This window comes from Zootermopsis nevadensis, unplaced genomic scaffold (assembly GCF_977971745.1).
Source record: "Zootermopsis nevadensis isolate Lab colony 2312 unplaced genomic scaffold, Znev_1.0 Znev_ptg000013l, whole genome shotgun sequence".
NCBI classification, from domain to species: Eukaryota; Metazoa; Arthropoda; class Insecta; order Blattodea; family Termopsidae; genus Zootermopsis; species Zootermopsis nevadensis.
The window spans coordinates 13,542,724-13,566,706 of NW_028259145.1; the positions used below are offsets into that span (position 1 = coordinate 13,542,724).

Consider the following 23,983-nt stretch of genomic DNA (forward strand, 5'->3'; position numbering starts at 1 on the left):
ACCATAAGAAATTTTTCTTCCCAGTCTAAGTTTTTTATGTTATATCTTTCCAAGAAGTATACTGTAATTAAGATTTTATGTTTTCATTTGTGTTCAGATTGTATGAATGTAAGTTAATAGAAGTCTTCAGTCTTTTTAAGTTCATGCATCTAGTTTCATGATTTCTTTCCCCACCTGTCTCTCTCTCTGATCTTTCCTTTTTCTTTACTGCTCCTTCCTCTTCCTTACTTTCCTTCCTCTTATTCCTCCTCTACTTGTAATGAAATGTGCACTTTGATTTTGAAGGATTTATTTGATTTGTATACTGTTATTTCAGAACTGCAGCTAAAGCCCCACCATAAACCATATGAAATTTGTCACAAATGGCGAACATTAGTTTTCCAGTACAGCACTGGATCAGAGTCTCATATAGAGAGGGATGAGCCAGTCCTCTCTTTTCAACGAAATATTTTTTTCTCAAAGAGAGAAGAAGAAAAGATAAAGTTAGTATGTTCTAACATATTTTTTTACTTTATATATAGCTGAGTATTCCTACAAAATGTGTGATTGTGATTATACAGTATGTAGTTCTATTTTATTTAATAGTGTTGGATTAGAGAAGGATTATGAAATGGATGTGTTTTTATAATAATACCATTAAAGTTACAACCTTAGTAAAATTCTGAATTCCCCAGTATGGACTAAAATTATATTCAATCAATAAAGTGTAGTAAAATTCACCATTATAAATTTTAATAAAAATTTGTTAAACTTGACTGATGTTTCTTAAAGTGGACAAAAATTAATGCTTGAACAAATAAAGGTTGCAAACAGGTATATACGACCTAGAGAGAGAGAGAGAGTGTGAGTGTTTGCAAGTGTGCTTGTAGTTTTTCCAAATTTATGAGAGTCAAGGAGCATCAGTTTAATGTATTTCATTTTTTGGAGAATAAGTCTTCATTGTGACAAAGTATTGTAATATAATTAATTTAGATAGGATACATTTTAGAGATTTTATTCATATCTTCATAGACTAAACCAATTTATATAAATCTTCCATTATATATTTATGCATTGTATTTGCTTTTCAGATGTCATATCATCCTTCATAATGTTTTTATTTTTATTATAACTACACATTAAGACAAAATAATACAATTTATTGTTTGGCCATAAAGAATTGTGAAATGGTGCATTCAGATATGAAGTTCTGTGTTTTCAGAAGAAACCTGCCTTGAAAGACTTATTCCTATTACTTCAAATTGTCATTATAATGTTTACATCTGTTCCTCAATTTTTGAAGCTTTTTTTGTTTGCATAATGTGATTTTATGAACTGACTGGTGTGACAGGTATGCTGAAAGGATTATATATCATATTTTTGGTGTTTTGTGAAGAAGAAAGGACTGACCTATTTGTAGGACACATCCATTTTTACACTAAAACTTCTTAATAAAAAGCATAACTTCTGCATTTATAAATATAGTGTTTGAAGACATGGAAGATCATAAGAGATTAAAAGTATACATTGTTCCTGTTCTTTGATATTACAGGGATCAGAAGTTGCTGGACCTGCTTTATGAAGAAGCAAGATACAATATTCTGGAAGGCCGATACCCATGTGAAGTATCGCATTATATCATGTTGGGTGGCATTCAAGCTCGTATTGAATTGGGTCCATACAATCCACAGGTTCATACTACACAGTTCTTTAGGTATGGTTACCTGTATATATGAATATTTAGGGTATTTGCATGTGAGTAGGACAGCAGCCTAGGAAAACTGTCCCACAGAAAGAAGGAAGAGCATGCTAAGAAACTGAGGAAGGGCTGTGGGAAGACGTAGATAGGAGGTAGGAAAGCTAGATAGGCTTAAAGACAGACAGACTGACAGAAGCCTGATTGTCAAATGACACACATAAAGTGAAAATATTGTAGGAGGAAGAAGAAAATTGTAGATTGCCATCATGTGTAGTTCACACTGTATATATGTTGCAAAATTTTATACTTTTAATTTTCCATAAACATAAGTGTTGCTTTTGCATTATGGTATGCATCACCATTCTGCACATTTCTAATTTGGCATAATTTACTTCCCAAATTGTTCTCAAAAATTGTCTTGTTCAGTTTTCATACTTACTTTTTAACTACAGTAATGCCTGTAATGTATATGTGGTCAGTATGTGACCTTTTCACATTGTCTGAGTCATTGAATTTGCAGAAGAAAACTGTACCATATTAACGGAAAGAAGGGTCGACTAGAATCTATTACTCAAGATAGTGTGAGTGGGATAATCACTCTGACGTTTGAAATTTTTTCATGGTACTGTTCCAGAGTTTTCCTATGTGGAACAAATTATGTAAAACTTACATTGTAAATAGCTGAGCTTAATTAAAGTGTCATAGCTAAGTGAAGTCAGGATGATTTGAAAAAAATATATTATTTTGAGGGTGAACTTGACAATTTTTAATCATAAATGTTAAGACAATGGTATTCAACCTTTTTTGTTCGCGTACCCCCAGATATAATTTCTCTTCAACTTTGTACCCCCAAAGTTGTTGGTGTATAATTCAAGTTATACATAGTATATAATCTACATCTGAAATAAATTAAATAAATTACATTCAAAATAATGTATTAAATCTGGCCCTGATTATTCAGTGCTTATCATAAAATAATATTTTTTCTAAATTTCACATACCACCTAAGATGTCTTCGCGTACCCCCGGGGGTACGTGCTACTGTGTTAAGACATGTTTTTGGAAATGTGACTAAATACAGATAGTTTCACATGTCTTTAATGTAGGATGCTGTTCACTGTTCTTGTTTATCTTATGAGTAATAACTATGGAAAGGCAACTTAACTCTTGGTTGCCATGTTGACTTGGTGCATCCAACATTAAGGATAGTGTGTATTGCTTTGTGTGGTTTCATTTCCATTGCTACCACCTGTATGGTGTTATTGTGAGCTTCTATTTTCCCACATTGAGCAGTAATGTAGTACATTTCTTCTATAATATGATGAAACCAAAGTTTATATTTGTTTTAATAATACTCTATTTCCTGTTGAACTAGTTATTGCCCTACTCTATAAACATAGTAGCCTTCCAGATTGTTGTGTGATTTTCTCACATGGTGAGGCATCATGCCAGATGAGTATATTAACAGCTGAATTCTTATGTCTAAATTACACCCAAATATAATTATTTGTATCTCTGTGTAAAGTGGCATCAGCATTATACCCTTCTGGCTTGACATACATCATACTATTTTATATTAGACAATATGTATCTGATTATGAAAATATATTGATACACCCTTCTGGCACGATGCTCCCGATCACATAAAACTTTTTTAGTTTCTTGTTCTGCGTATATATTTGCAAAATAGCATAGAACACACACTTAGTTTTCTGGTGAATTTCTCAGGGAACAGCAGTGTAAATTTCTACCAGTACATATGAGTCGCAGCACATGGTCATGGCTTCGAATCAGTGGGAAAAATTCACCTGAAGTACGACTCCTTGAGCAGTTTAAGAGGATACCCACCAGCACACCAGTCAGAAAACTTGTTCGCAAGTATCTGGAGTTCTGCTGGTCTCTGCCATACTATGGGTGAATTGAGTTACTGGAGTCATTTTTCATAGGCATAGGGTCATAATTCTTACCATTTAGTGTGTCATTCATGCACTCTTATTTTTATAGTAGAAAGCAAACTCTTGTATTCATTTGGCAATAAAAATTACCTTCATCAGTGTACAGAAGACAAGTGAATATAAGAATATTGATACATCAGCTAATGGGGTTTGAAACATAACACTCACCAATTTGCTTACAATAGAATTTCTGCTTGTTGCACTGACAGATGTTACTTTCTGTAATGATTATTATGAAATACGCGTACAGTTATATGAAAAATTGATATACAAGTAGACAAGTATAAAACAAGATATAATAGAACTTTGTAGGTATGTGCAATATGGAGCACAGGAAATAGCAATAGCTATGGATAAATACTTTGGGAAATGTCAGTTATTATCTGTTCAGCATTTGCTTTGTAGGGGATCGGATTATTCAGTCATTGTAGCCAGATTGTAGACTGTAGATTAGATTATGTAGACTGTACCAAGAAGCTGCCAGTCTGAGTAAACAAACCTGAAGTCTAGAATGATAGTGAGGGTGCACTTCATATCTCAGAACTAAAAGATAGGTCTTGTAACTGTAGTAAACGCTGATAAGTTTTTATGAAATTCGTAGGTATGAAGATGGCTCCCTTCTGGTTTGTAGCTCCATGTAATCTAGTAGATTCTACAAGACTACATGGCACTACAAACCAGAAGACGTCCATCATACTTGCTGCTGTGAAAACAGGAGATCATATTTGTAGATGTAAGTTTATCTTAACCATGCATATAAATGCCTATACCCTTGTTTGTTTAACATGGCAACAATTTTCATGAGTATAGAACTGAATTAAAAAGTTGTCAGTGGAACCACGGTTCCGGAGAATTTGATGTAATTACGTCTATACGGAGAGGTGGTACAGCGCTTACTCAGTCTCAGCCTTGGCACTAGATAGGAGTGAGTGGTCAGTATCACGTCCCATCTGTGCTTTACCCCCTAGGAAATGAACCCTGGTACCCATTGGACAGGATGCTGGGTGAACCTCAGAACTGGTCTGGATGCAGAAACTAGAAGAAAATCCTCTGCCTCTGTTGGGGACCAAACCCATAGTTAGTTACTATACTGACTGAGCTACCCAGCTCATTCTGTGACAACTATTGACTTCTTATGTATGTAACTTGTGTTACTGTTTGCAGTAATTTTGAAAGCCTCAATTTTTTTATGACATTCCACTCTGAAAAATACTTGGAATTGAGAGGATTGAAGTTAGTGAGGAATTTAATGATTTATGAATGTCACCTTATAGTGTTACAGTAGTAAAATCAGGTAGTTATGATATGTAAGTGCAGTGTGGGAATCAGAAATCATAAACAGTTTTGGTTGGGGAAGCCTCTTAGAAAATTATTGTTTGAAAGACTAATAAGGTAGTCAGGAATAACATTTAAATGGAGCTTAGACAACTGCATTTTCAGGATGTAGATAGAACTTGACTCAGCATCATATCCAGTGGTGTACCTTCATGTTAAAAATGTTTAACTTGTGTATTGCACTACCAAAGAGTTAATTTATTCCACGTTGTAGAAGTGCTGGAGGGAATTATAAAAAGAGGAAGAGGGTAGCATCATTTTGTATTTACTTTATAATTCAACCCATGATGATCTTTATCAGATTTAATTTGTGACGTATATTATTTCAAGAATAATACCTCCTATCTGTATCCAGTTTTGAAAGTCAGGTCTTTTGCCCTTTCAAATAATAAGAAAAAATATTAGGACAATATTGACATGGAGTTTTTTCTTATACAATTTTGAAACAAATATTCATCATATTTTGCCATACATGAGTTCATTCCCAAGCACAGCTGAGAAGTCTGAGAGGATGAATGTGATAGTCTGTTTAATATTTTATTAAATTTGAAAACTCAGCTCCAAACTTAAGGTATATGTTGAAGATTACTAACTTCAAATTATTTGTTTTACCTTTAACTAAAGAACGTTAATGTTTTGTAGGTTTTAACAGTGGCCGTAGCTGCTGTAGTTACATGCATTGACATGTTACACATCAGTTTCTTAATGTATATTTATGAGCTGTTAATATATTTGTAAATAATACTCATTATTTGTATTTTTTGTTGTCTCAAGTATTGTAGCAGATGCATAATTGTGTGAGATGCTAGAATTGCTCATTCACCTCTAATATGTTATTTTATTTATTTTCAATTCAAGGGGAGCATTCTTCCAAGGACAAGTGGAACAACCAGTACGTGGTCTCACTTCCCTTATCACGCATCAGGATGTACCAGTGTTGATAGCAATAAATGCCCAAGGAATATATGTTATTGATGCTATTCAGTGTGTAAGTCAGTTCTCAGTTTTATAAGGCCCAGTGGTAGTGATATGTATCAACTTCTTTAATGATCATTAACTGTGCATTTTTCCCACGGGATGTATTTATGGGGTTTTTATGATTCTCAGAGTAAACAGCATTTATTTAAACAGCATCAACCAGTCATTCTTTATGATGGTGAAGTGTTTTCTTTGAGGTAGGAACTGAATTTTCAAATACTATTAAAATGATAGTCAGCTTCAAAGGGTTAAGGACAGTATCATTATCTTATACTTTGTTCTTGTTACTTCCCATTAATATTACTTGTAAAATTTCCATTGTATGAGTCTTTGTAATAATGACAACACAGTATATGGATATTTATTCCTAGAGTTAGTTCCAGTGAAAATGATACTATACTTATGGTTATTGAAATGGTTGTTTTGTAATCTCATGAATATGATTCCATTCAGTTTTTCTTCAATCTTTTATGGGTCAATCACAACTATGTGTACCACCTGATACTTGTAACAGTGATTTGTTGTGTTTTCTTGAATGATAGGAACCAAATTTATAAATTTTATTAAAATGAGCTGTCATTTTAAGGGTTAAAGAACCCAGGTTTAAATCCATGTGCATTTAATAATGAGGTAGGTAACATAGCGTACTGTTCATGTCTTTGAGATTTGAATAGACATATGTGGAGAAGTGATTTTAATTCTTATCCAAAAATTTAAGAATGCTTGCCACTATGCCCCGTAAATGTTGAAGGAAAGCAGAATTATCAGTTTTTTATGTAGACTGGATTGTGCAGAAATTGCTATGATTTGTAGGCGATGAGTTTACTGCAAGACTTTGAAGACCCATTTTATACAAGACTTTCTCAAAGATCCCATTTATTCCACTGGGTTTTAAAGCTAGTATATGCCAAAACCGTGACTTAAAATTACAAGGATCAGTCTCAAAATTGTGATTTAAATTTTTTATTTTATACAGTTTATAAGAGACATATGTGAAAGTTACATTAATTGGATGTAGTCCTAGCAGTTTTCTTCCAGTGTTGAACAAGAGCATGAATTTTTGATTATATTTAATATTTTGGTTGTTTTAGTTGAGAGAAGTTCAGAACTTCAAACTGCTGTCATATTTGTAAGATTTGAGGTTTTCACAGCGGTGAGTATGAAGATTTCTGTCTTCTGGGTTGTTGCGCTGTGTAGACTGGTCGATGTTAACCAACGTTTCAGAGATCATACTGCCTCCGCCATCAGGGCCTGATGACGGAGGCAGTGTGACCTCTGAAACGTTGGTTAACATCGACCAGTCTACACAGAGCAACAACCCAGAAGACAGAAATCTTTTGCTGTCATATTTGTTAAGCATCTCTTAGTTTTCCTAGATGTCTGTTCTTACATACAGTAAGGTGTGAATGTGAAATATGATGTTCTTGTGTGCATTTTAGACACTGTTACTGGGGTTGAAATATGAAGAATTATCATGGGATTTTGCAAAACCATCTCAAGAAAATAATCCAGATTGCTTGCCATGCCTCTTCCTGCAGTTTATGGTGCTTGAGAATGGTACAAGAGTGTCAAAAATTCTCCAGGTGTTTTCCAAACAGGTACTGTCTCTGAAAATTGTCAGTTGCTGAGGATTAGACATAGCATATGTTAATATAGTTGTCCCAACATATGCAACTTTGACTTACATGAGTTTTGTATAACATGATTTTATATTGAACGTAAATTACGTAAAAGAAGGGAAAGGAAGTGGATTCATGACTTTAATGAGTCGTGTGCTCAACATGGTGCGTACGTTTTAGCGCGCGACTTGTTAAACGATCCCGTGAAATTCCAGTCTTATTATCGAAAGTCCCCAGAATCCTATAAGGAACTTCCTCAGAGAGTTTCTCAACCGTCTGCACTATCTTAATATTTGTTTACTCTGCACTCATGTCGATAACGTACGCGGGTGCTGTTACTTGAGTACTGATGTCTTAGTCCTGACGCACAGAAAAGGAACATGCCGAGTCTCGCTGCACGTGTCTGCAGCATGAAGCTGACGTCAGCATCATGACTCAGACCGGTGTGCGGCGGTTTTCATAATCTCATTTGTTTCAACTGTGCTCCTTTCTTTGCGTCATGTTGTGGACATCGTGTCTTGACTGTTACATGCCTTGATGCATGCCGGTGTGCGGCCTACCTTATAGGTTCACATATTCTCCTCAACGCTCTCTTTTCATATACCCTCAATCTTGCGTTTCACTTTTTAGTAAGAGGCTAGCAAAGCAACAGGCATGGTGAGTTTTATGTATTATAATCTACAAGCTTCCAGAGAGAACATGAGTAAATACAGGGTCTGGCAGAGGAATCTGATGTTTTTGGATTGGTTAAAACTGCAGGCAGATGGAGTCAGGCTTCACACGGAAGGTGGGATCTTACTCGACACATTATGCCATTTCAGTAGCCATGGAGCAATGGAATGCAGCTCACCGTGCGTTTGTCATAGAGAATTTTTTTAAAAGTGGTGATTCAGTTGTTAAAACGCAATGAGCGTTTAGATTGCATTTTAATGTCGGGCGACATGGGAGAGTTCCTACTCGAAACACCATATTATTGTGGGTAGAAAACTTTAGAGCCACCAGTTCTTCATTGAAAAGGAAACCGCCCCAGAGGAGTAAGGACAGTCCGCACACCGGAAAACATCGAGGCCATTAGACAGGCGATAGGGAGAAGCCCTCGTCGTTCGGCGTTGAGACATGCTGCTGCTCTGCGCATTTCGGATCGAAGTGTGAGGAGAATTCTGCATTTCGATCTGAACTTTCATCCTTACAAAATGATGGTTGTCCAGCAGTTAAAGCCAACTGATTGGGAAAAACGTCAAACTTTCGCTGAAGCCATGCTCGAAATGTTAGATGACGACCTGGTTGTTCTTATGAGTGACGAAGCGTATTTTCACCTATCTGGTTGTGTTAATAAACAGAATTTTCGATATTGGTCGCAACAGAATCCAAGACAACTTCATGAACGTCCCCTTCATTCTGAACGTGTTACCGTGTGGTCTGGGGTGGCCAATTTTGGCATAATTGGTCTGAATTTTTTTGAAGAAAATGGACATGTGGTAACTGTTAATTCTGAACGTTACATTGCCATGTTGCGTGACTTCCTCTTGCCAGAACTTCGCATTAACCCCAGACGAATTTTGTTCCAACAAGATGGGGCGACTGCCCATACGTCAAGGGCTTCGATGGAGGTTCTAAGACAAATGTTTCCCTAGCACCTCATTTCTCACCGCGGAGACATACCGTGGCCGCCTCATTCACCTGACCTTTCGCCGTGTGATTATTTTCTATGGGGTTACCTCAAAGGAAAGGTTTACATAAACAAACCACACACTACCCAGGAATTAAAAGATGCAATTCGTCAGGAAGTTCAGGCGATTCCACGAGATATGGTTCAGCGTGCAATGCAGAACTTCACTAACAGACTGCAAGAATGTGTTCGCAGAAATAGTCATCATTTGGAGGACGTCATTTTTAAATCCAACAATTAACTTTCTAAATTTGGTTTTTATCGGATCATAAATGGCACCTATTTCTCTTTGAGTAAAAAAATAAATTTTTGTTTTTTATCAAACTACAACTTTGTATTAACATTTCAAAAACCATCAAGTTCCCCTGCTGGACCCTGTACAAGACTCCAGACTGCATTATAACATGCACTTCACAAGTTTATTGTAATTTAAATATAACCTATATTCTCTTAATTCTGTAGTTACTGTCACTGGTGAACTGTTCTTTTTGACATTTATAATTCTATATCTGATATCCTTTCCATACTGAATAAACTTTTCATTTTTGCACCCATTCTGAAGTCTCTTGAAGACATGCTGGTTGCTTGGATCTCTTTATAGCAAGGCCTCTACATAAAATGGGAAATCATTCCAAATTTAAATGAATATAATTAATATATTGTTACAGGAAACTACTGATTGTTGATGTGCAGAATATCTGTGCACAACTTTTTCCCCCTAAAAGCAGTTGTTTGTGTTCTAAGATTTAGACATCTTTCTGTGCTTGCTTCATGGTGTGGGGTTTGTTTTGGGAGGGTTTACGAGGAAACTAACATTGTTGGATGCTACATACATTGTATCTCAGGCATGGTAATCTGTGAATCTAAGAATGCTGGTTTGATCATGGAAGAAACTTCTTTCAGATCTAAAAGATGATTATTTGCAGGATTTTGTAAATTAAATCAGCAAGTACAAAATTCTTGATGTGTGTGTACTATGAGAAATTTTGAAAATATTGATGAAGTTAATGTTAAAGAATTGCTACAAAGTGATGTGTGTGAACTGGGTTTCTACCACATGATAGACAGAAAGACATTTTTAAAGCTGCTGCAAAAAAAGTATGGAGAAAAAGAGGGCAGGGAAAATGAGATTGAAATTCATATTGCCATGAGGAGTTATAAAGATATCACAAAAAGAAATGTTCATTACAAACTGTTTCTCAAAATAAATGTCAGTTGTATAAAAAATGTTATTTCAGGAGATCTGTAAATGCACCAAACAAAATATTTTGGATTATCCATGTTTTTAAATTATTCATGTTTCTCCCCCCCTTTACTAGCCCAGATAATTGAGAGTTTACTGTATGTTCTACTTCAGGCTGTGATGATGGATACTCTGATATCAGCATTTGTAGAAGAATTGAAACAGAAAACAGTTGTCTACATTGATGAAACAGACCGACCCGTATATGACACATCAACAGATAGTGATGGTAAGAAATTGCTTCAGTGAAAATGTTATTTTATTATTTACCTGTATAATGAAGAGTAGTTAAAAAAATACATTACAGCTCTTTCCTTACCTGCAGATACACAAGTGCCACTGACAATGGTGAATCGCCGAGAGCTGCCACAGTCTTGTCTAAGTAATAAGTTGAGTAAACTCACACTTGCTACCTTTGATGATGATGGTATGTAATACATTATTGTTTTTATTTATCTTAATGTTTTTAAGTAGTGCAGATATCATAAGAGTTGTGCAAGTTAAATAAATATGTTTGTCTAAAGAAACTGAAGTAACAAATGTTTGCCATATTTTTGTACTCTTTTGCTTTTGTATGCTGAGCTTGGGGATGGGTCATCATTTAAAACATTGTTGGTAAGACCTGATTGTGTTTGGAGAGCCTCAAATTTTTAAATACAAATTTTTGTGGTTTTATATATCTTTTTTAATATGAACATTATTTTGGATACCCCTAGACCTGAAACTTAACACAAATTTTGGTTTAGAATGACAATCTATATTGCTTATCACATAGTATTTAAGCATCCATATAAACTATAATGAATATTTGGAAATCTAACTCTGAATAAAAAATATATCATGGGGTGCAATCTGACTCCATACCTATTGTACATTATGTATGCACATTGATTCTCCTTTGTAACATTTTAGTGTTATAATAGTATCCCTTGTAATTTTAGCAGCAGTTACATGAGAATTTATTTCATTAGTGTTTTTTGTATTATTTGACTAATGTTGAGGCATCTAAGTACTTCATACACAATATGGCCAGAGCTGAAGTATGTTAAATTTACACAGGAGTGATAGTAGTGGTTTCTCTTGCAATAAAATAGTTATATTTGGAACAGAATGGAAAGTAATACAAAACTACCACATTATTAGTTAAACACTTTATTTGACTCATTCCTCATAATCAGATATTTTCTTCTATTTGAACTTCAAAGACTTTGACAGTAACCCCTATATTCCCTATTTTATATGTATTGCTATAAATAATTGAAAATTTGTGTTTGTATTAGAAGCAGTTACCCAGTTTGAATTGTCTTAGTACATAAAATTGAGAATATTTACAAGATTAGGTAATATGATATACTATCACAGCCTTTTCTTCTTTTGATTCTTAGAATTTTCATAGAAAGTTGTGATTTGATTAGACAGATGTAACTAACTCACTCCCTGGTAGCAGAACCCACACCATCCCCCAGCAAATTGACATCAACAGCATAGGCAAGTACCTGGTGCACGCCATTCAATTCAAGCCCTTCCTGATTCCCTCTGACGTTCCTGATGACATGTTCTAGAGCAAAATTAAAAAGGAGGATAAAGCATCTCCCTGTTTTAGGCCATTGTGCACTGGGAAGGGATCTGACAGGAGGTTACCTATACAATCTCTGCTAGATACCCTGTCCATACACATCTTAATTAACCTAACAAATTCTTTTGGTATTCCAAACTCAATCAAAATGCCATACAGTGCCTCTCTTCTGAGTCATATGCCTTCCTAATGTGAACTGAGCCATTATATTCCTCTTTCTCTAATATTTGTCAAATGCAAAAGATCTGATCAGTAGTTGACCTGTTATGGCAGAATCCACATTGATCGTCCCCAATAGTTTCATTCATAAAGGACATTAACCTTGCCAGAAGAATATTCGATAAAATTTTGTATGACATCGACAAAAGAGAGATGCCTCGGAAGTTACTGCACTCAATTTTGTCCTGATTCTTTCCACTGTTGTGGTAGTACTTCCTGGTTCCAAATTGAGACTGTAAGCTATCATCTGCATGGATTAGTTCCACTGGAATTGAGTCAGTGCCTGGAGATTTATAGCATTTTAATTTCCCAATGACAATTTAAACTTTATTAAGGCTTGGTTCTGGGAAGAAGGGCTCCTCTGTATGTACTTCAGGCTCTTTCAATTGATCAGCTACATGAACATTTAGTAACTTACTAGAGTAATCCTTCCATCTATCTACAATGCCATGTGAGTCTGCGAGCAGATCCCCATTCTCGTCCTTGATCATATGTGTCCCAGGTTTGTACCCCTTCTTAAATTTACTTATGCCTCTATACAACTCTCTGATGTTTTTATTTTTGCTGTTAGTTTCCAGCTCCCCTATCTGATCTTTTAGATACTCCCTCTTCTTATTCCTCAAAGTACTGCTGGTTTCTCGCCTTACACTGATATCTTTCCCTGCAGCCTGCAGCCATTGCAATCTAACCTTCTTCCATCTTACCAAGATAGAGCATTCTTCATCAAACCATGCTTTGTTTGCGAAATTTTATGATATTAGAAAGATGTGTGGTAGCATAAACTTAATTTTCCTCGTTTACGAGGTGCGATCGGAAAGTTTCAAGACTGCGCCTATAAAAACCCGTACACTTATCTCAGGTATTAAATTCATCCATCACCCTCGAAATAGTTCCCCTGGGAGTGAACACAATGATCCCAGCGCCGCTGCCAAGCCTGGAAGCATCCCTGGAAATCTTTCTTTGTCAGCCTGTCAAGCACCATCTGCGATTCTGCCTGAATCTCTTCTATCGTCTCAAATCTCCTTCCCTTTAGCTGAATTTTCATCTTTGGAAAGAGGAAGAAGTCACACGGAGCTTAGAAAGGAAGTTGGGGTCGGTTCTTGCAAGATCTTTGAGCTCCTGACAAACGAGAAGTCGATTCTGCTTCTGGTCCTCAGACAGGATGCGTCGCATGTGGAGTTCTTCCTTTAGAATCAGCTGACAGGTCCCATAGCCTATCCCAACAATGTCGCACAAGTCGTTGATGGTACGACGTCGATCTTCGTGAATGGCCTGCCGAATCTTCGTAACATTTTCGGGCGTTGTGCTCGAAGATGGTCGTCCAGAACGCTCGTCATCATCGACAGAGGTTCGGCCATTTTTAAAACGTGAATGCCACACAAAAGTTTGTGCACGACCCATTGCGGACTCCCCAAATGCTTGCCTTAGCATTTCATAGGTTTCTGTAGCCGTTTTGGCGAGTCTTTGGCAAAATTTGATGCACACGCCATTCCGAAATCGCACGAGGGTCGGTGTAATGCACTACCAAAACGCCCGTAACTAAGAAACAAATGCTAATTCGATGATGCCGGCTGGCACACTGATTCACTATGAATGTAGGCCGCACCCCCTAGCTGCAGAAGCTCGTACTACATCCGGTTCGCCCTCTATTGACACAGTCTTGAAACTTTCCGATCGCACCTCGTAAAACATTGGAATTCATGCCATTATGTTAAATGTTTCCCATGAAAGGCACAAAAATATTGTACCAGGTTTTTGGTCAGACTAGAAGCTCCAGACATGCTGGTCTTTGTCATGCATATTTGAATACTTGTGAAGCTGTTTCCTGTACAGCAGCAAAGAAAATGAGTAGGTCTATTAGTTTTCAGTAATGTAGGTCTGTTTTTTAAAAATCAAGTGCACAGAAATCAGTTTTCATGGTGCTTATTCTTTCTTTTCTCTTGTATGTATAGAGAATTCATTGACATGAAGTCCATTTTTTGCGTACTTCAATGGGAGGTCACTACAAATCGAAAATAAAAAATAATTATTTGTGCTACTTTTAACATTAAAGGGGTTATGGACATTCAAAGTTGTTAAAGCAAGTATTTATAAATGTGAGAAGCTAACAATGTGCAGACAGTTTGTCACGTGTTTGGCAGCAGTACTGAGCAGGCTTTACTTAATACTGGAGCTACACTAATATAACATGCTGTTGATATTTTCAATATGTATGTATATTCTAACAAAGAGTAGGCAGATATCCATTTTGATTATGGATTCTGTAATGGGTATGCAGTGACACTTTTCCAAGAATATCAGAGATGATTCCAGAATTGACAAACACTTGAATGGTGTTTCCATGCATGCACAGGTATTTATAACAAAAAGATTATTTTTTAACCAGTGACTGAGTGTTCAGTACCAAAATTGTTGACAAGGAAGTGGTCATACTCAAGACTGTCAACAGTAGTCCAGCCACCAGTGTTTGGAGAACATTTCATCACAGCCACATTCTTTGGATGAGTGTGTGGAAAACTCTTAACTATCATGGTTGCTATCTGTTTCATTGGCATATTGTTCAAGCCAGAAGATTACCCTGCATGTATGGAATTCTGTGGCTGGATCATTAAAAAATAATCAGCTTATTCCTCTTTCTCTCTTTCTCCCAATCAGACAATGTTCACAAGGGATGGAATAACAAAACATAAATTCCCACTTATGGACTGTGGAGAATCCAAATTAAACAATGGAGACTCATTTTTGCTTCTGAATTTCTATAAATTTCTTTTGTGAGATTATTGTTGATAGACTTATTGGACCATTTGTGTTTGAACACTGCTTAACTACATATAGATACCTAACTTGAAGACCACCTGCCAGAACTCTGGGAGATGTGTTGCTCGAGTCACACAAGGTATGTACTTTCAGTACAGTTGTGCACCAACACACTTTGCAAGATGTGTGAGACAGTGTTTCAACCAGCAGCTTGAAGATTGCTGGATTGGCCAGGGAGGGTCATAAGCCTGGCCACCAAAGTGATCATTTATAACACCTTTGAAGTATTACATATGGTGACATATGAAAAGAGAAGGTGATGTAATAAATTATTTCTTCAGCAAAATCTGTAAAACAGTTCACAGTAAACTTGCTTTTGCTGCTTGTTTTTACCAACATCTTCAAATGTCTGTAACTCCTTCATTATTGAGAATGAGTACTGTTTATTTTCATCCTGTGATGACCTCCCCACATCATGGGGCATTCTGTAATTTTAGGGAAACATGAAAAAGGATTCATTTAATGAAAATGTAATTGGTGATGCACCTGATTGCTGCATGCATTTGTGGCTACCATGGAAAATTACATCATCACTGATCTCTCTTATCATGAGGCTGTGTGTGAAGATTTACTCTTTGCAAAATTTTAATTTTATGATCCTTCTTCCTTTTCGAATGTTATTTTAACTTTTTATATGAGGCTGCTACTGTAACTAGTGTATTATGCATTGTATTGTTTATGGATTTGGAGGCATGTTAGTGTCAGTAGCTGTTTGTGCCTGCATACTGTTTATTTTATAACAGTTGTGTCACATTCATCATACATAATATCCACCCATCTTTATTACATTCCATGGATCCACAAGTTAGTCAGATGACAATAGCATGTGAAGTAAGTCATAATACAATACATACTATTATACATATTACAAGTACAATTCATACTATTGTAAAATTTCACATACACACAAAGGGTTCACATAATTAGTGATATGTTATAAATTCATCCACCCATTACATACAGCAGATAAATTATACTACCCACATATATTGTATGAAGGCAAAAAAATCTTAATGAATGTTTTGACTTATTTGTGAACATTACAAATTCATCAGTAGTGCAAAATGATTGTTTAATTAAGTACTTTTTTATTTAGAGGACTTGTAAGACTTGATGATAAACTGTTGAAAATTTGTAGCCTCTTTGATAACATTATTGAGGATTTTACAGTATGTAATATGAAATGCTGTTGTGTTTGGGTCATTGCTGTTCCTGCTATGAATATACAGACTCCTTTTACATTTGCAAGATATTTTTATTCCTTGTGTAAGCTAGTTATTCTTTATTTTCCCCATATTTTTATATTTAATTGGAAAGCTAGCTTCTGAGATATTTAGAAAAGTATACTAAAAATGAGTTACTTTGTTAGTATCATTGTTTTTATAAACAATTTCTCATGTTTCACCCTTTAGAGGAAGCTGAAACTTGTTCTCTGCTTCGAAGGCATTAAGTTACCTGCTGCAACAATATTAATAATCATAAGATAATGGGCATCATTGTCAGATAAGGCTATTCATTATGGGAGAAATAGAAGATGAACTAGATTACATTATCCATAAACATCATTTGCTGTAGTGGAGTCATTTTGAATTTTTGTTGCAAAATTTACAGTTTGTATCAAATCATATGTTGTTAGCAATGAGTTTATTTGTTATTTTGACTGTTTTCATTGAGATAGTCTATATTTATGTCATCACAGATTAAGAATTCAGTTTTTGGATTGTACAGATACTTTAAAAGATTTCTGTCTTCTGTGTTGTTGCTCTGTCGCCCTGATGATGGAGGCAGTATGACCTCTGAAACGTTGATTAACATCAACCAGACTACACAGCGCAACAACCCAGAATACAGAAATCTTCATACTCATCGCTGTGAAATCCTCAAATCTTACAGATACTTTAAAGTATAATAGCATCTAATCCCCTAAGACATGTATTTAAATCACCTGACAGAGTTCTGTACAAGTTTATTGTAATTCTTAACACAAAGTAGAAATCCTTGGAGGGTTCTCATATGATTTCATAAGTAATGCAAAATCTTCCTTATCATGCATTCCATTACCGTAGAATTTATTTGCCTGTTTTTTTAATTGATCAGTTTGTTGTAATTAAATACCTCACTCAAATTGACAACTCTCTTTCTTAACAGTTTATACACCATATGATGTCTGAAATGTTCTTCAGCAGCAGCTATATCTGTGAGCATCTTAAGCACATTTAATAGTTCAGGCCTTGGCATATTGTGGGTTGTTTGTCAAGCTTCGTAAATTTGGTGTACCAGTTCTTTTAAAAATTGATTGCTTGAACATAGAATGAACAAACCTTCACCAGTTTAATCCCAAAACTAAATCAGCGTATGCTGATCCTCTTTTGGTGGTGGGAATTTGATTAACCATGATTCATAACCTTTCCTAAGTCTAAAACATCTGATGTCCCAGCCAGTTCTGCTAATAGACAGCATGAGATCAAACAGTACACCGGAATGGCACACTCTGATGGTTTTATTTAACCTTTCTCTAGCATTACAACGATTGGCAATTACAAAAGGACAAGGCCTGGTACTTTTGCTTACCTCACTTGAAATAACACAAAGATAGGCTATTCCTAGTATGCTTGTATGCACAGTTTTGAAGTAGAATCAATCCTGTCCTCATCCTGGTAACAGTCATCCTCATTCCTAATAGTTATTGTTGGTGTTTTCTTTATTTTTGCAGATCATTCGTTAGCAGACTGTGTGTCTAACTACTAGTGCATGAAAAAGTGGCTTACTGTCCACTCTGTAGATGCATTTGCACATTGTAATTGGAAGCACATATCTATATAATTGCAGCCAAACAGGTTAGTTTTTGTGGATTGTAAAGTGTAACTTACAGGATGTTTTATTTCTTATTAACACTTTAAAGTGTGTATAACTTCTTTATTACTGAACACGGTTATATGGACCTTTCACAGATTGTTCTAGACACTTGGGAAATTTGTTACACTCAAACATTTTCTGTCATGTGCCCAAAGATCACAAAATTTATGCAAACGAAGAACAAATTTGTTCAGAACCTTGGTTAGAGTTTCTATACAAATGGCTTCAATCTCTGATTGTATGGCAGTTTTCATTTTACGTATGGAATTATGTGTGGATTTTTCTGAAACACCCTATCCTTCAAATTCCCCCATAGAAAATAATCACAAGGGTGTAAGTCTGGTGAGGTTGGTGGAATCTTTCCTCATATAGCGTTGGATACTGGTTTAACAGGACTCTGTCCTTAGAAATGTCATGAAAAAAGCAAAGTAGGGCATTACTGGTTTGAGGGCTGGCATGATCTTTTTGACACCAGACCAAATTCATTTGAATGCCATATCAAGTCAGGAAAGAGATAGATTAATCACTCAGCAGACTGAGGTAAACATCGGTGAATACAGGACCAAATATTCTGATGCATGATAATGTACACCATACTGTAACTCTCAGGATGCATTGGGTTGGCAGCAGTAAGCTTTGGATTCCCTGAGATCAAAAATCAGACATTTTGCTTGTTAATGTTGCCATCTAAGTGGAAGTGTACTTTATTGGAGAACCATGTGACATTCAAGACACCTGGATTGTGCTCCTTACTCGTGTCACAAGTGTGTAATGTCTCACTATTCCATCTTCTGACACTGGGTGACTCAGCTGTATTTTATACAGAAACAGTGTCATATCATTACAACAGATTTTCTACACATTGCTGGTTAAGACATTAATCTGTTGTACTAAACAATGCACACATTTCCTTGAACTTCATATGATTGCCTCTTGTGCTGTAGAGACAACTTTTTCCATGAATGGATGCACTACATTTAAACCCATTTGCATGTTTATTACACACTTCCTGTTTCTTCAAACAGTTTAATAATTTGGTACATAGTGTTTCTCCACAGCAACACAACTACCACCAGAAGACTGAAAGGTTTTTATTCAATGCCACCGTGTTACTCGGTTCAGTGTTGACAACAGTAACATATGAATTTACCAATTGTGCACGAAGATCTGTGAAAGTTAAATAAAACTGTGTTCAATAACAAAGTAGTTATACAAATTTTAAAGTGTCAAATGATAAAACATCCTGTATGGTATAGCATTTAAATTTTTTTATAATGCTCTGTATTTCAGATCTGTAACATTGCATATGTAAGTAGATTCAGCATATCTGAAATTTCTTTTTCAGGACACTGCATTGGTCAGATGGGATCTTGGTCCTTCAGTTATTGAGTACACATTTGGATATATATAAGGATGTTCTAGAGTACCAAATACTGCAGAAATCATGCAGTATGACCACCGGTGGTATTCACAGAAACTAGTATGTATTCCACATTGTTATACATTCTTTCCAGTGCACCATAAGTATGAGCCCTAGTTTAAAAATTGGCAGTCCTTTATTGTTGTTTTATTGTATTTAATTCTGAGTTCCTTGAATATTTTGTTAGTTGATTCAAGTGACAGTTAAACATGTTGAGAACTGAACATATTTAAGGTTAGTGTCCAGAATTAACACAAATTTAAGGTGTTGTATCCGTTAACCAACTGTAAGAACTCAGTTTCTGCCACCAGAATCCTTGTTATATATTCCTTTTAATTGTCCGTGCTATACTGCCATACGACACCACTGGCACTGCTATGTTTTATAGAACTTCATCTTTGTTTCTTACCTTGGTTTTAATTTAAAATGTTTTTATAGTGTTGCATAGAAATTTAAATCTGTGGCATTTATTATACACAGTCATCTTGTTCCTAAGTTATAGCCTTCATCTCTTCAGATAAAATGTTTTTACTTTTTCTGTTGGTTGGTTGTCAATAACAATTTTACTGCTAATTAGAAGCCTACACCTGAGTGCCATTTGATGTTTTGTATGGATATTTTCAGATTGTAATGCTTTCTGTAACTGTTGTTCATTTTCAATTACTAACTCATCCTCTGTGAACAGTGTATTAAGAGGAATGTTTATGCTTAACCATAAGTTATTCTTAATCTAAGATTTCCATTTTCCAGGAGTGTCATCAATGTATGTAATAAATAAGGTCTGGGACAGAGAGGACCCTTGCCTTACTCTGTTCATTCAATTTACTTATATAGTTTATCACAAATCTAATACACTTGTTTATGAGCATAACATATTTAAAACTTGTGTAATGTGTAATGGGTGTCCTCATTTTTGTAATATTTTCCAGAGATTATTCAAAATATTCCCAACCTGACCATTGCCAAAACCGGTCTCTGCTGGATTTGGTCTCTGTACGATCCAGTCTATGACAGTCCATCTCTGAAGAGACCGATTGAGGCAGAGACCGGGTGAGGAAAGACCGAGTCTGGCAGAGACCGAGTGTAGCAGAGACAGGTTCTGTTGTGGATCGAGTAGGGAAAATTGTGAAAAAATTCAGAATTTTCAAAAAATCAAAAAATGCTGCAAATACTCTAAAAAGCTTACAGAACCACAAATTTTCGATTTTTTAAATTTGGAATATTTCAAATTCTGTTAGTTTTGGACAATTTCCAGCCTTTTTGATTTTTCGAAAATTTTGAATTTTTTTCCATATTCTGCCAACCCGAGCACTCCCAGAACCGGCCTCTGCCGTACCCTGTCTCAGACGCACCCGACATCTGCACGATCCAGTCTCTAAAGAGACAGGTTGAGGCAGAAGCCGAGTCCGACAGAGAAAGTATGAGGCATAGACTGAGCCCGGCAGAGACCAAGTGTAGCAGACAAGTTATGGATCAGGTACGGAAATTATTTTTAAAAAAATTCAAAATTTTCGAAAAATAAAAAAATGTTGCAAATTGTTTAAAAAGCGCACAAAACTACATCTTTTTTAATTTGGAATTTTTCAGATTTCTTTTGTTTTGTACGCTTTTTGGACAATTTCCAGAATTTTTTATTGTTTGAAAATTTTTAAGTGTTTGAAATATTATTTTTCAAATTTCTCCCGACCCTACCTCTGCCAAAACCGGTCTCTGCCATACCTTGTCTACGACGCACCCGGTCTCTGCTTGATTCGGTCTCTGCACAAAGCATTCTCTGAAGAGACCGGTAGAGGCAGAGACCGAATCCGACAGACAGTGAGGCATAGACAGAGTACGGCAGAGACCGGGTGAGGACGCGACCGAGTGTGGCACAGAACAGTTCTGGTGGGGATGTGGTATGGGAATTTTTGAAAACATTTTTGAATTTTGAATTTTTTTAGTTCTGTGCAAGTTTTGTACAACTTCCAGCATTTTTTAATTCTTTCAAAATTCTCCCAACCAGACCCCAGCCGGACCCGGTCTCTGCCGTACCTTGTCTCTGAAGCACACGGTATCTGCACGATCCGGTCTCTGTATGATGCAGTCTCTACGGGCCGTCTGCAAAAACGGTGAGGCAGAGACAGTCCGACAGAGCCCGTGCCAGGCAGACACCGCGTTGGGCACAGACTGAGTCCTGCAGAGAACGTGCGAGCCAGAGGCCGGGTGAGGCACAGACCGATTCACACCGGTCCACAGTTTGTTGCTTCAATTGTGGTGAAGAATCGGAGAGATATGAAGTATTCTCTGTCCTATCACTGCCTCTCCCCAGTTCCAGTAATGAGTGTTCACTCGATGTGAGTTTTAAACCTTGATTACATTACAATTACAATACAAGGTACTATTCAAAAGTATTTGGACCCATTTTGGAGTTGCACGAGAAACAATGGTATTCAGTTTTGCTAATAGGTGATAATATTGCACTTTTATAATCAGTTCTGCACCGATCTCGCTCGTCTACTTTGCTTCAGTGTGATTTTACATCCCTTCAAATGTGACCATGTTGGATGTTATGACTTCTGCGTTTTACTAGGATGGCACATTTAAAAGAACAATGAATTTGCAACAGAATGACTTGACCCTCCTTTCAGAGGTCATTACAGGAGATGAGACGTGGATTTATGACTACGATGCAGCAGCATTCCTATCGGTGGAAAAGCATTTTATCTCCATTCCCAAAGAAGGCCACACAGGATTGCTTGGATGTCAAGAGCATGTTGATCATATTTTTTTAAATCAACAGGATTGTTCAATAGATTTGTGGCATGTAAAAGGTCCTTACGAGTATGAAGAAGGTGCTTGGTGACCAAATACTGTGGCCATGTTCGTCACCTATGTCTCTTCTGCTGCGCTACCAGATGACTGGCAGTTGAATCAGGCCAAAGGCACAGTACTTGAAAGTTAGAAGAAGAAGAGGATTGTTCACCATTAATTTATCTACAGTGTCTATAGGAGGCATATGGGGCTCAGACATCCACAAAAATGGTGCACTGATGACTGGTTGCCCGAAGAAAGTTGGAAATCTTCTTTGGTGGAAGACCAGCAGACTTGATGTTGTGCCTGGCCAGCAGCCTGCTGCATTGCTGGAAATCTACCAGACAGCAATCTTCACACTCACCGCTGTGAAAACCTCAAATCCTACATTTATTAACTTTCTCACAAACATTCCATCATATAAATAATTGGTGTATGACAAAATATAAATATAACTAAAACTTATCTCTTATAATATTGTAAACCAGGGGTCGTCAACCTTTTTATACCTACCGCCCACTTTTGTATCTTTTGGTGGTAAAATTTCCTTACTGCCCACCGGTGCCGCACATATTGCCCACCACCATGAAAGAGGTACAGCTCAAAGACTGAGTGATGGCCGGTGGTAAGCCCCGCCCTCGTTATGCGCACTGAGCTCATTCGTTGCTCCCTCGTCCACGAGTATACTTCGAGAAGTGTCCGGTGAATTATTATCTATATTCAAATTTTAGAGATGGAATTCAAAAGTAAATTGCAAAAGCATATTTTAAAAAGTCAAACTCGCTAAGTTGTTAGCAATGTATTCGATATACGGAGAAAGAACAAAATTTGTAACAACGGACAAAAAACCCCACCGCCCACCATGAGAGCTTGAATCGCCCACTAGTGGGCGGTACGGACCAGGTTGACGACCCCTGTTGTAAACATTTAATCAAATACATGGATAAATAACCTATGACAATGCAGTGTGATCATCTTTACAATAGTAGTTGAATCTGCAATAAGAGATTTATGTTTTCCAAACATGATCAAAACAAACGAAGTATACAAAATAGCAAAGAACACTGGATGCTACATTCTATCAAACAGCAAAACAACTACGTGTGTTATGCAACACTAGCATACTCTATTTATTAGCAACAATCTCTTGTAATATTTAATTCAAGGACTGCAATAATGCATTCCCACAGTGTGGACAATTTTTTAAAAATTATGCGTAGCTCAAGTAATAGTGTTTGCATGACAATATGACCTCCCTCGCTTAACTTACATAACATTTAAAATTCACATTTCACTTCAATTTGTACCGTCAGGTATTTATGAAGCAAGGCCATAAGAACAGTGAGAAATTCACTTACCCAAGTCTTGAGAAGTCACCTGTCCCAAGTCTTGAGAAGTCACCTGTACCAAGTCTTCAGAAGTCACCTGTCCCAAGTCTTGAGAAGTCACCTGTCCCAAGTATTGAGAAGTCACCTGTCCCAAGTCTTGACAAGTCACTTGTCCCAAGTCTTGAGAAGTCACCTGTCCCAAGTCTTGAGAAGTCACCTGTCCCAAGTCTTGAGAAGTCACCTGTCCCAAGTCTTGAGAAGTCACCTGTCCCAAGTCTTGAGAAGTCACGTGTCCCAAATCTAGAGAAGTCACATGTCCCAAGTCTTGAGAAGTCACCTGTCCGAAGTCTTGAGAAGTCACCTGTACCAAGTCTTGAGACGTCACGTCCCAAGTCTTGAGAAGTCACGTGTCCCAAGTCTTGAGAAGTCACCTATCCCAAGTCTTGAGAAATCACATGTCCCAAATCTAGAGAAGTCACATGTCCCAAGTCTTGAGAAGT

General features: G+C 36.6%; 1 protein-coding gene across 19 annotated transcripts in view; it reads left to right on the forward strand.

Moving 5' to 3' along the window:
* Bili (FERM domain-containing protein 8 Bili) overlaps positions 1-23,120 on the forward strand; it is a 30,234-nt gene extending 7,114 nt beyond the window's left edge. For 8 of the 19 annotated variants that reach the window (XM_022058860.2, XM_022058857.2, XM_087348672.1 and 5 more), the window contains 8 exons: positions 317-482; positions 1,532-1,693; positions 3,407-3,592; positions 5,827-5,956; positions 7,386-7,544; positions 10,592-10,706; positions 10,785-10,904; positions 19,291-20,263. In XM_022058860.2, coding sequence (XP_021914552.1) covers positions 317-482; positions 1,532-1,693; positions 3,407-3,592; positions 5,827-5,956; positions 7,386-7,544; positions 10,592-10,706; positions 10,785-10,904; positions 19,291-19,334 — 1,082 coding nt within the window. In that variant the 3' untranslated portion in view covers positions 19,335-20,263. Of the gene's footprint in view, positions 1-316; positions 483-1,531; positions 1,694-3,406; positions 3,593-5,826; positions 5,957-7,385; positions 7,545-10,591; positions 10,707-10,784; positions 10,905-15,107; positions 15,169-17,237; positions 17,287-17,802; positions 17,927-19,290; positions 20,843-21,367 lie in introns of those variants that run through there. The other 11 variants (XR_015535125.1, XR_015535126.1, XR_015535128.1 and 8 more) reach the window with 11 other exon arrangements.
* Positions 23,121-23,983: the final 863 nt, after the last annotated feature.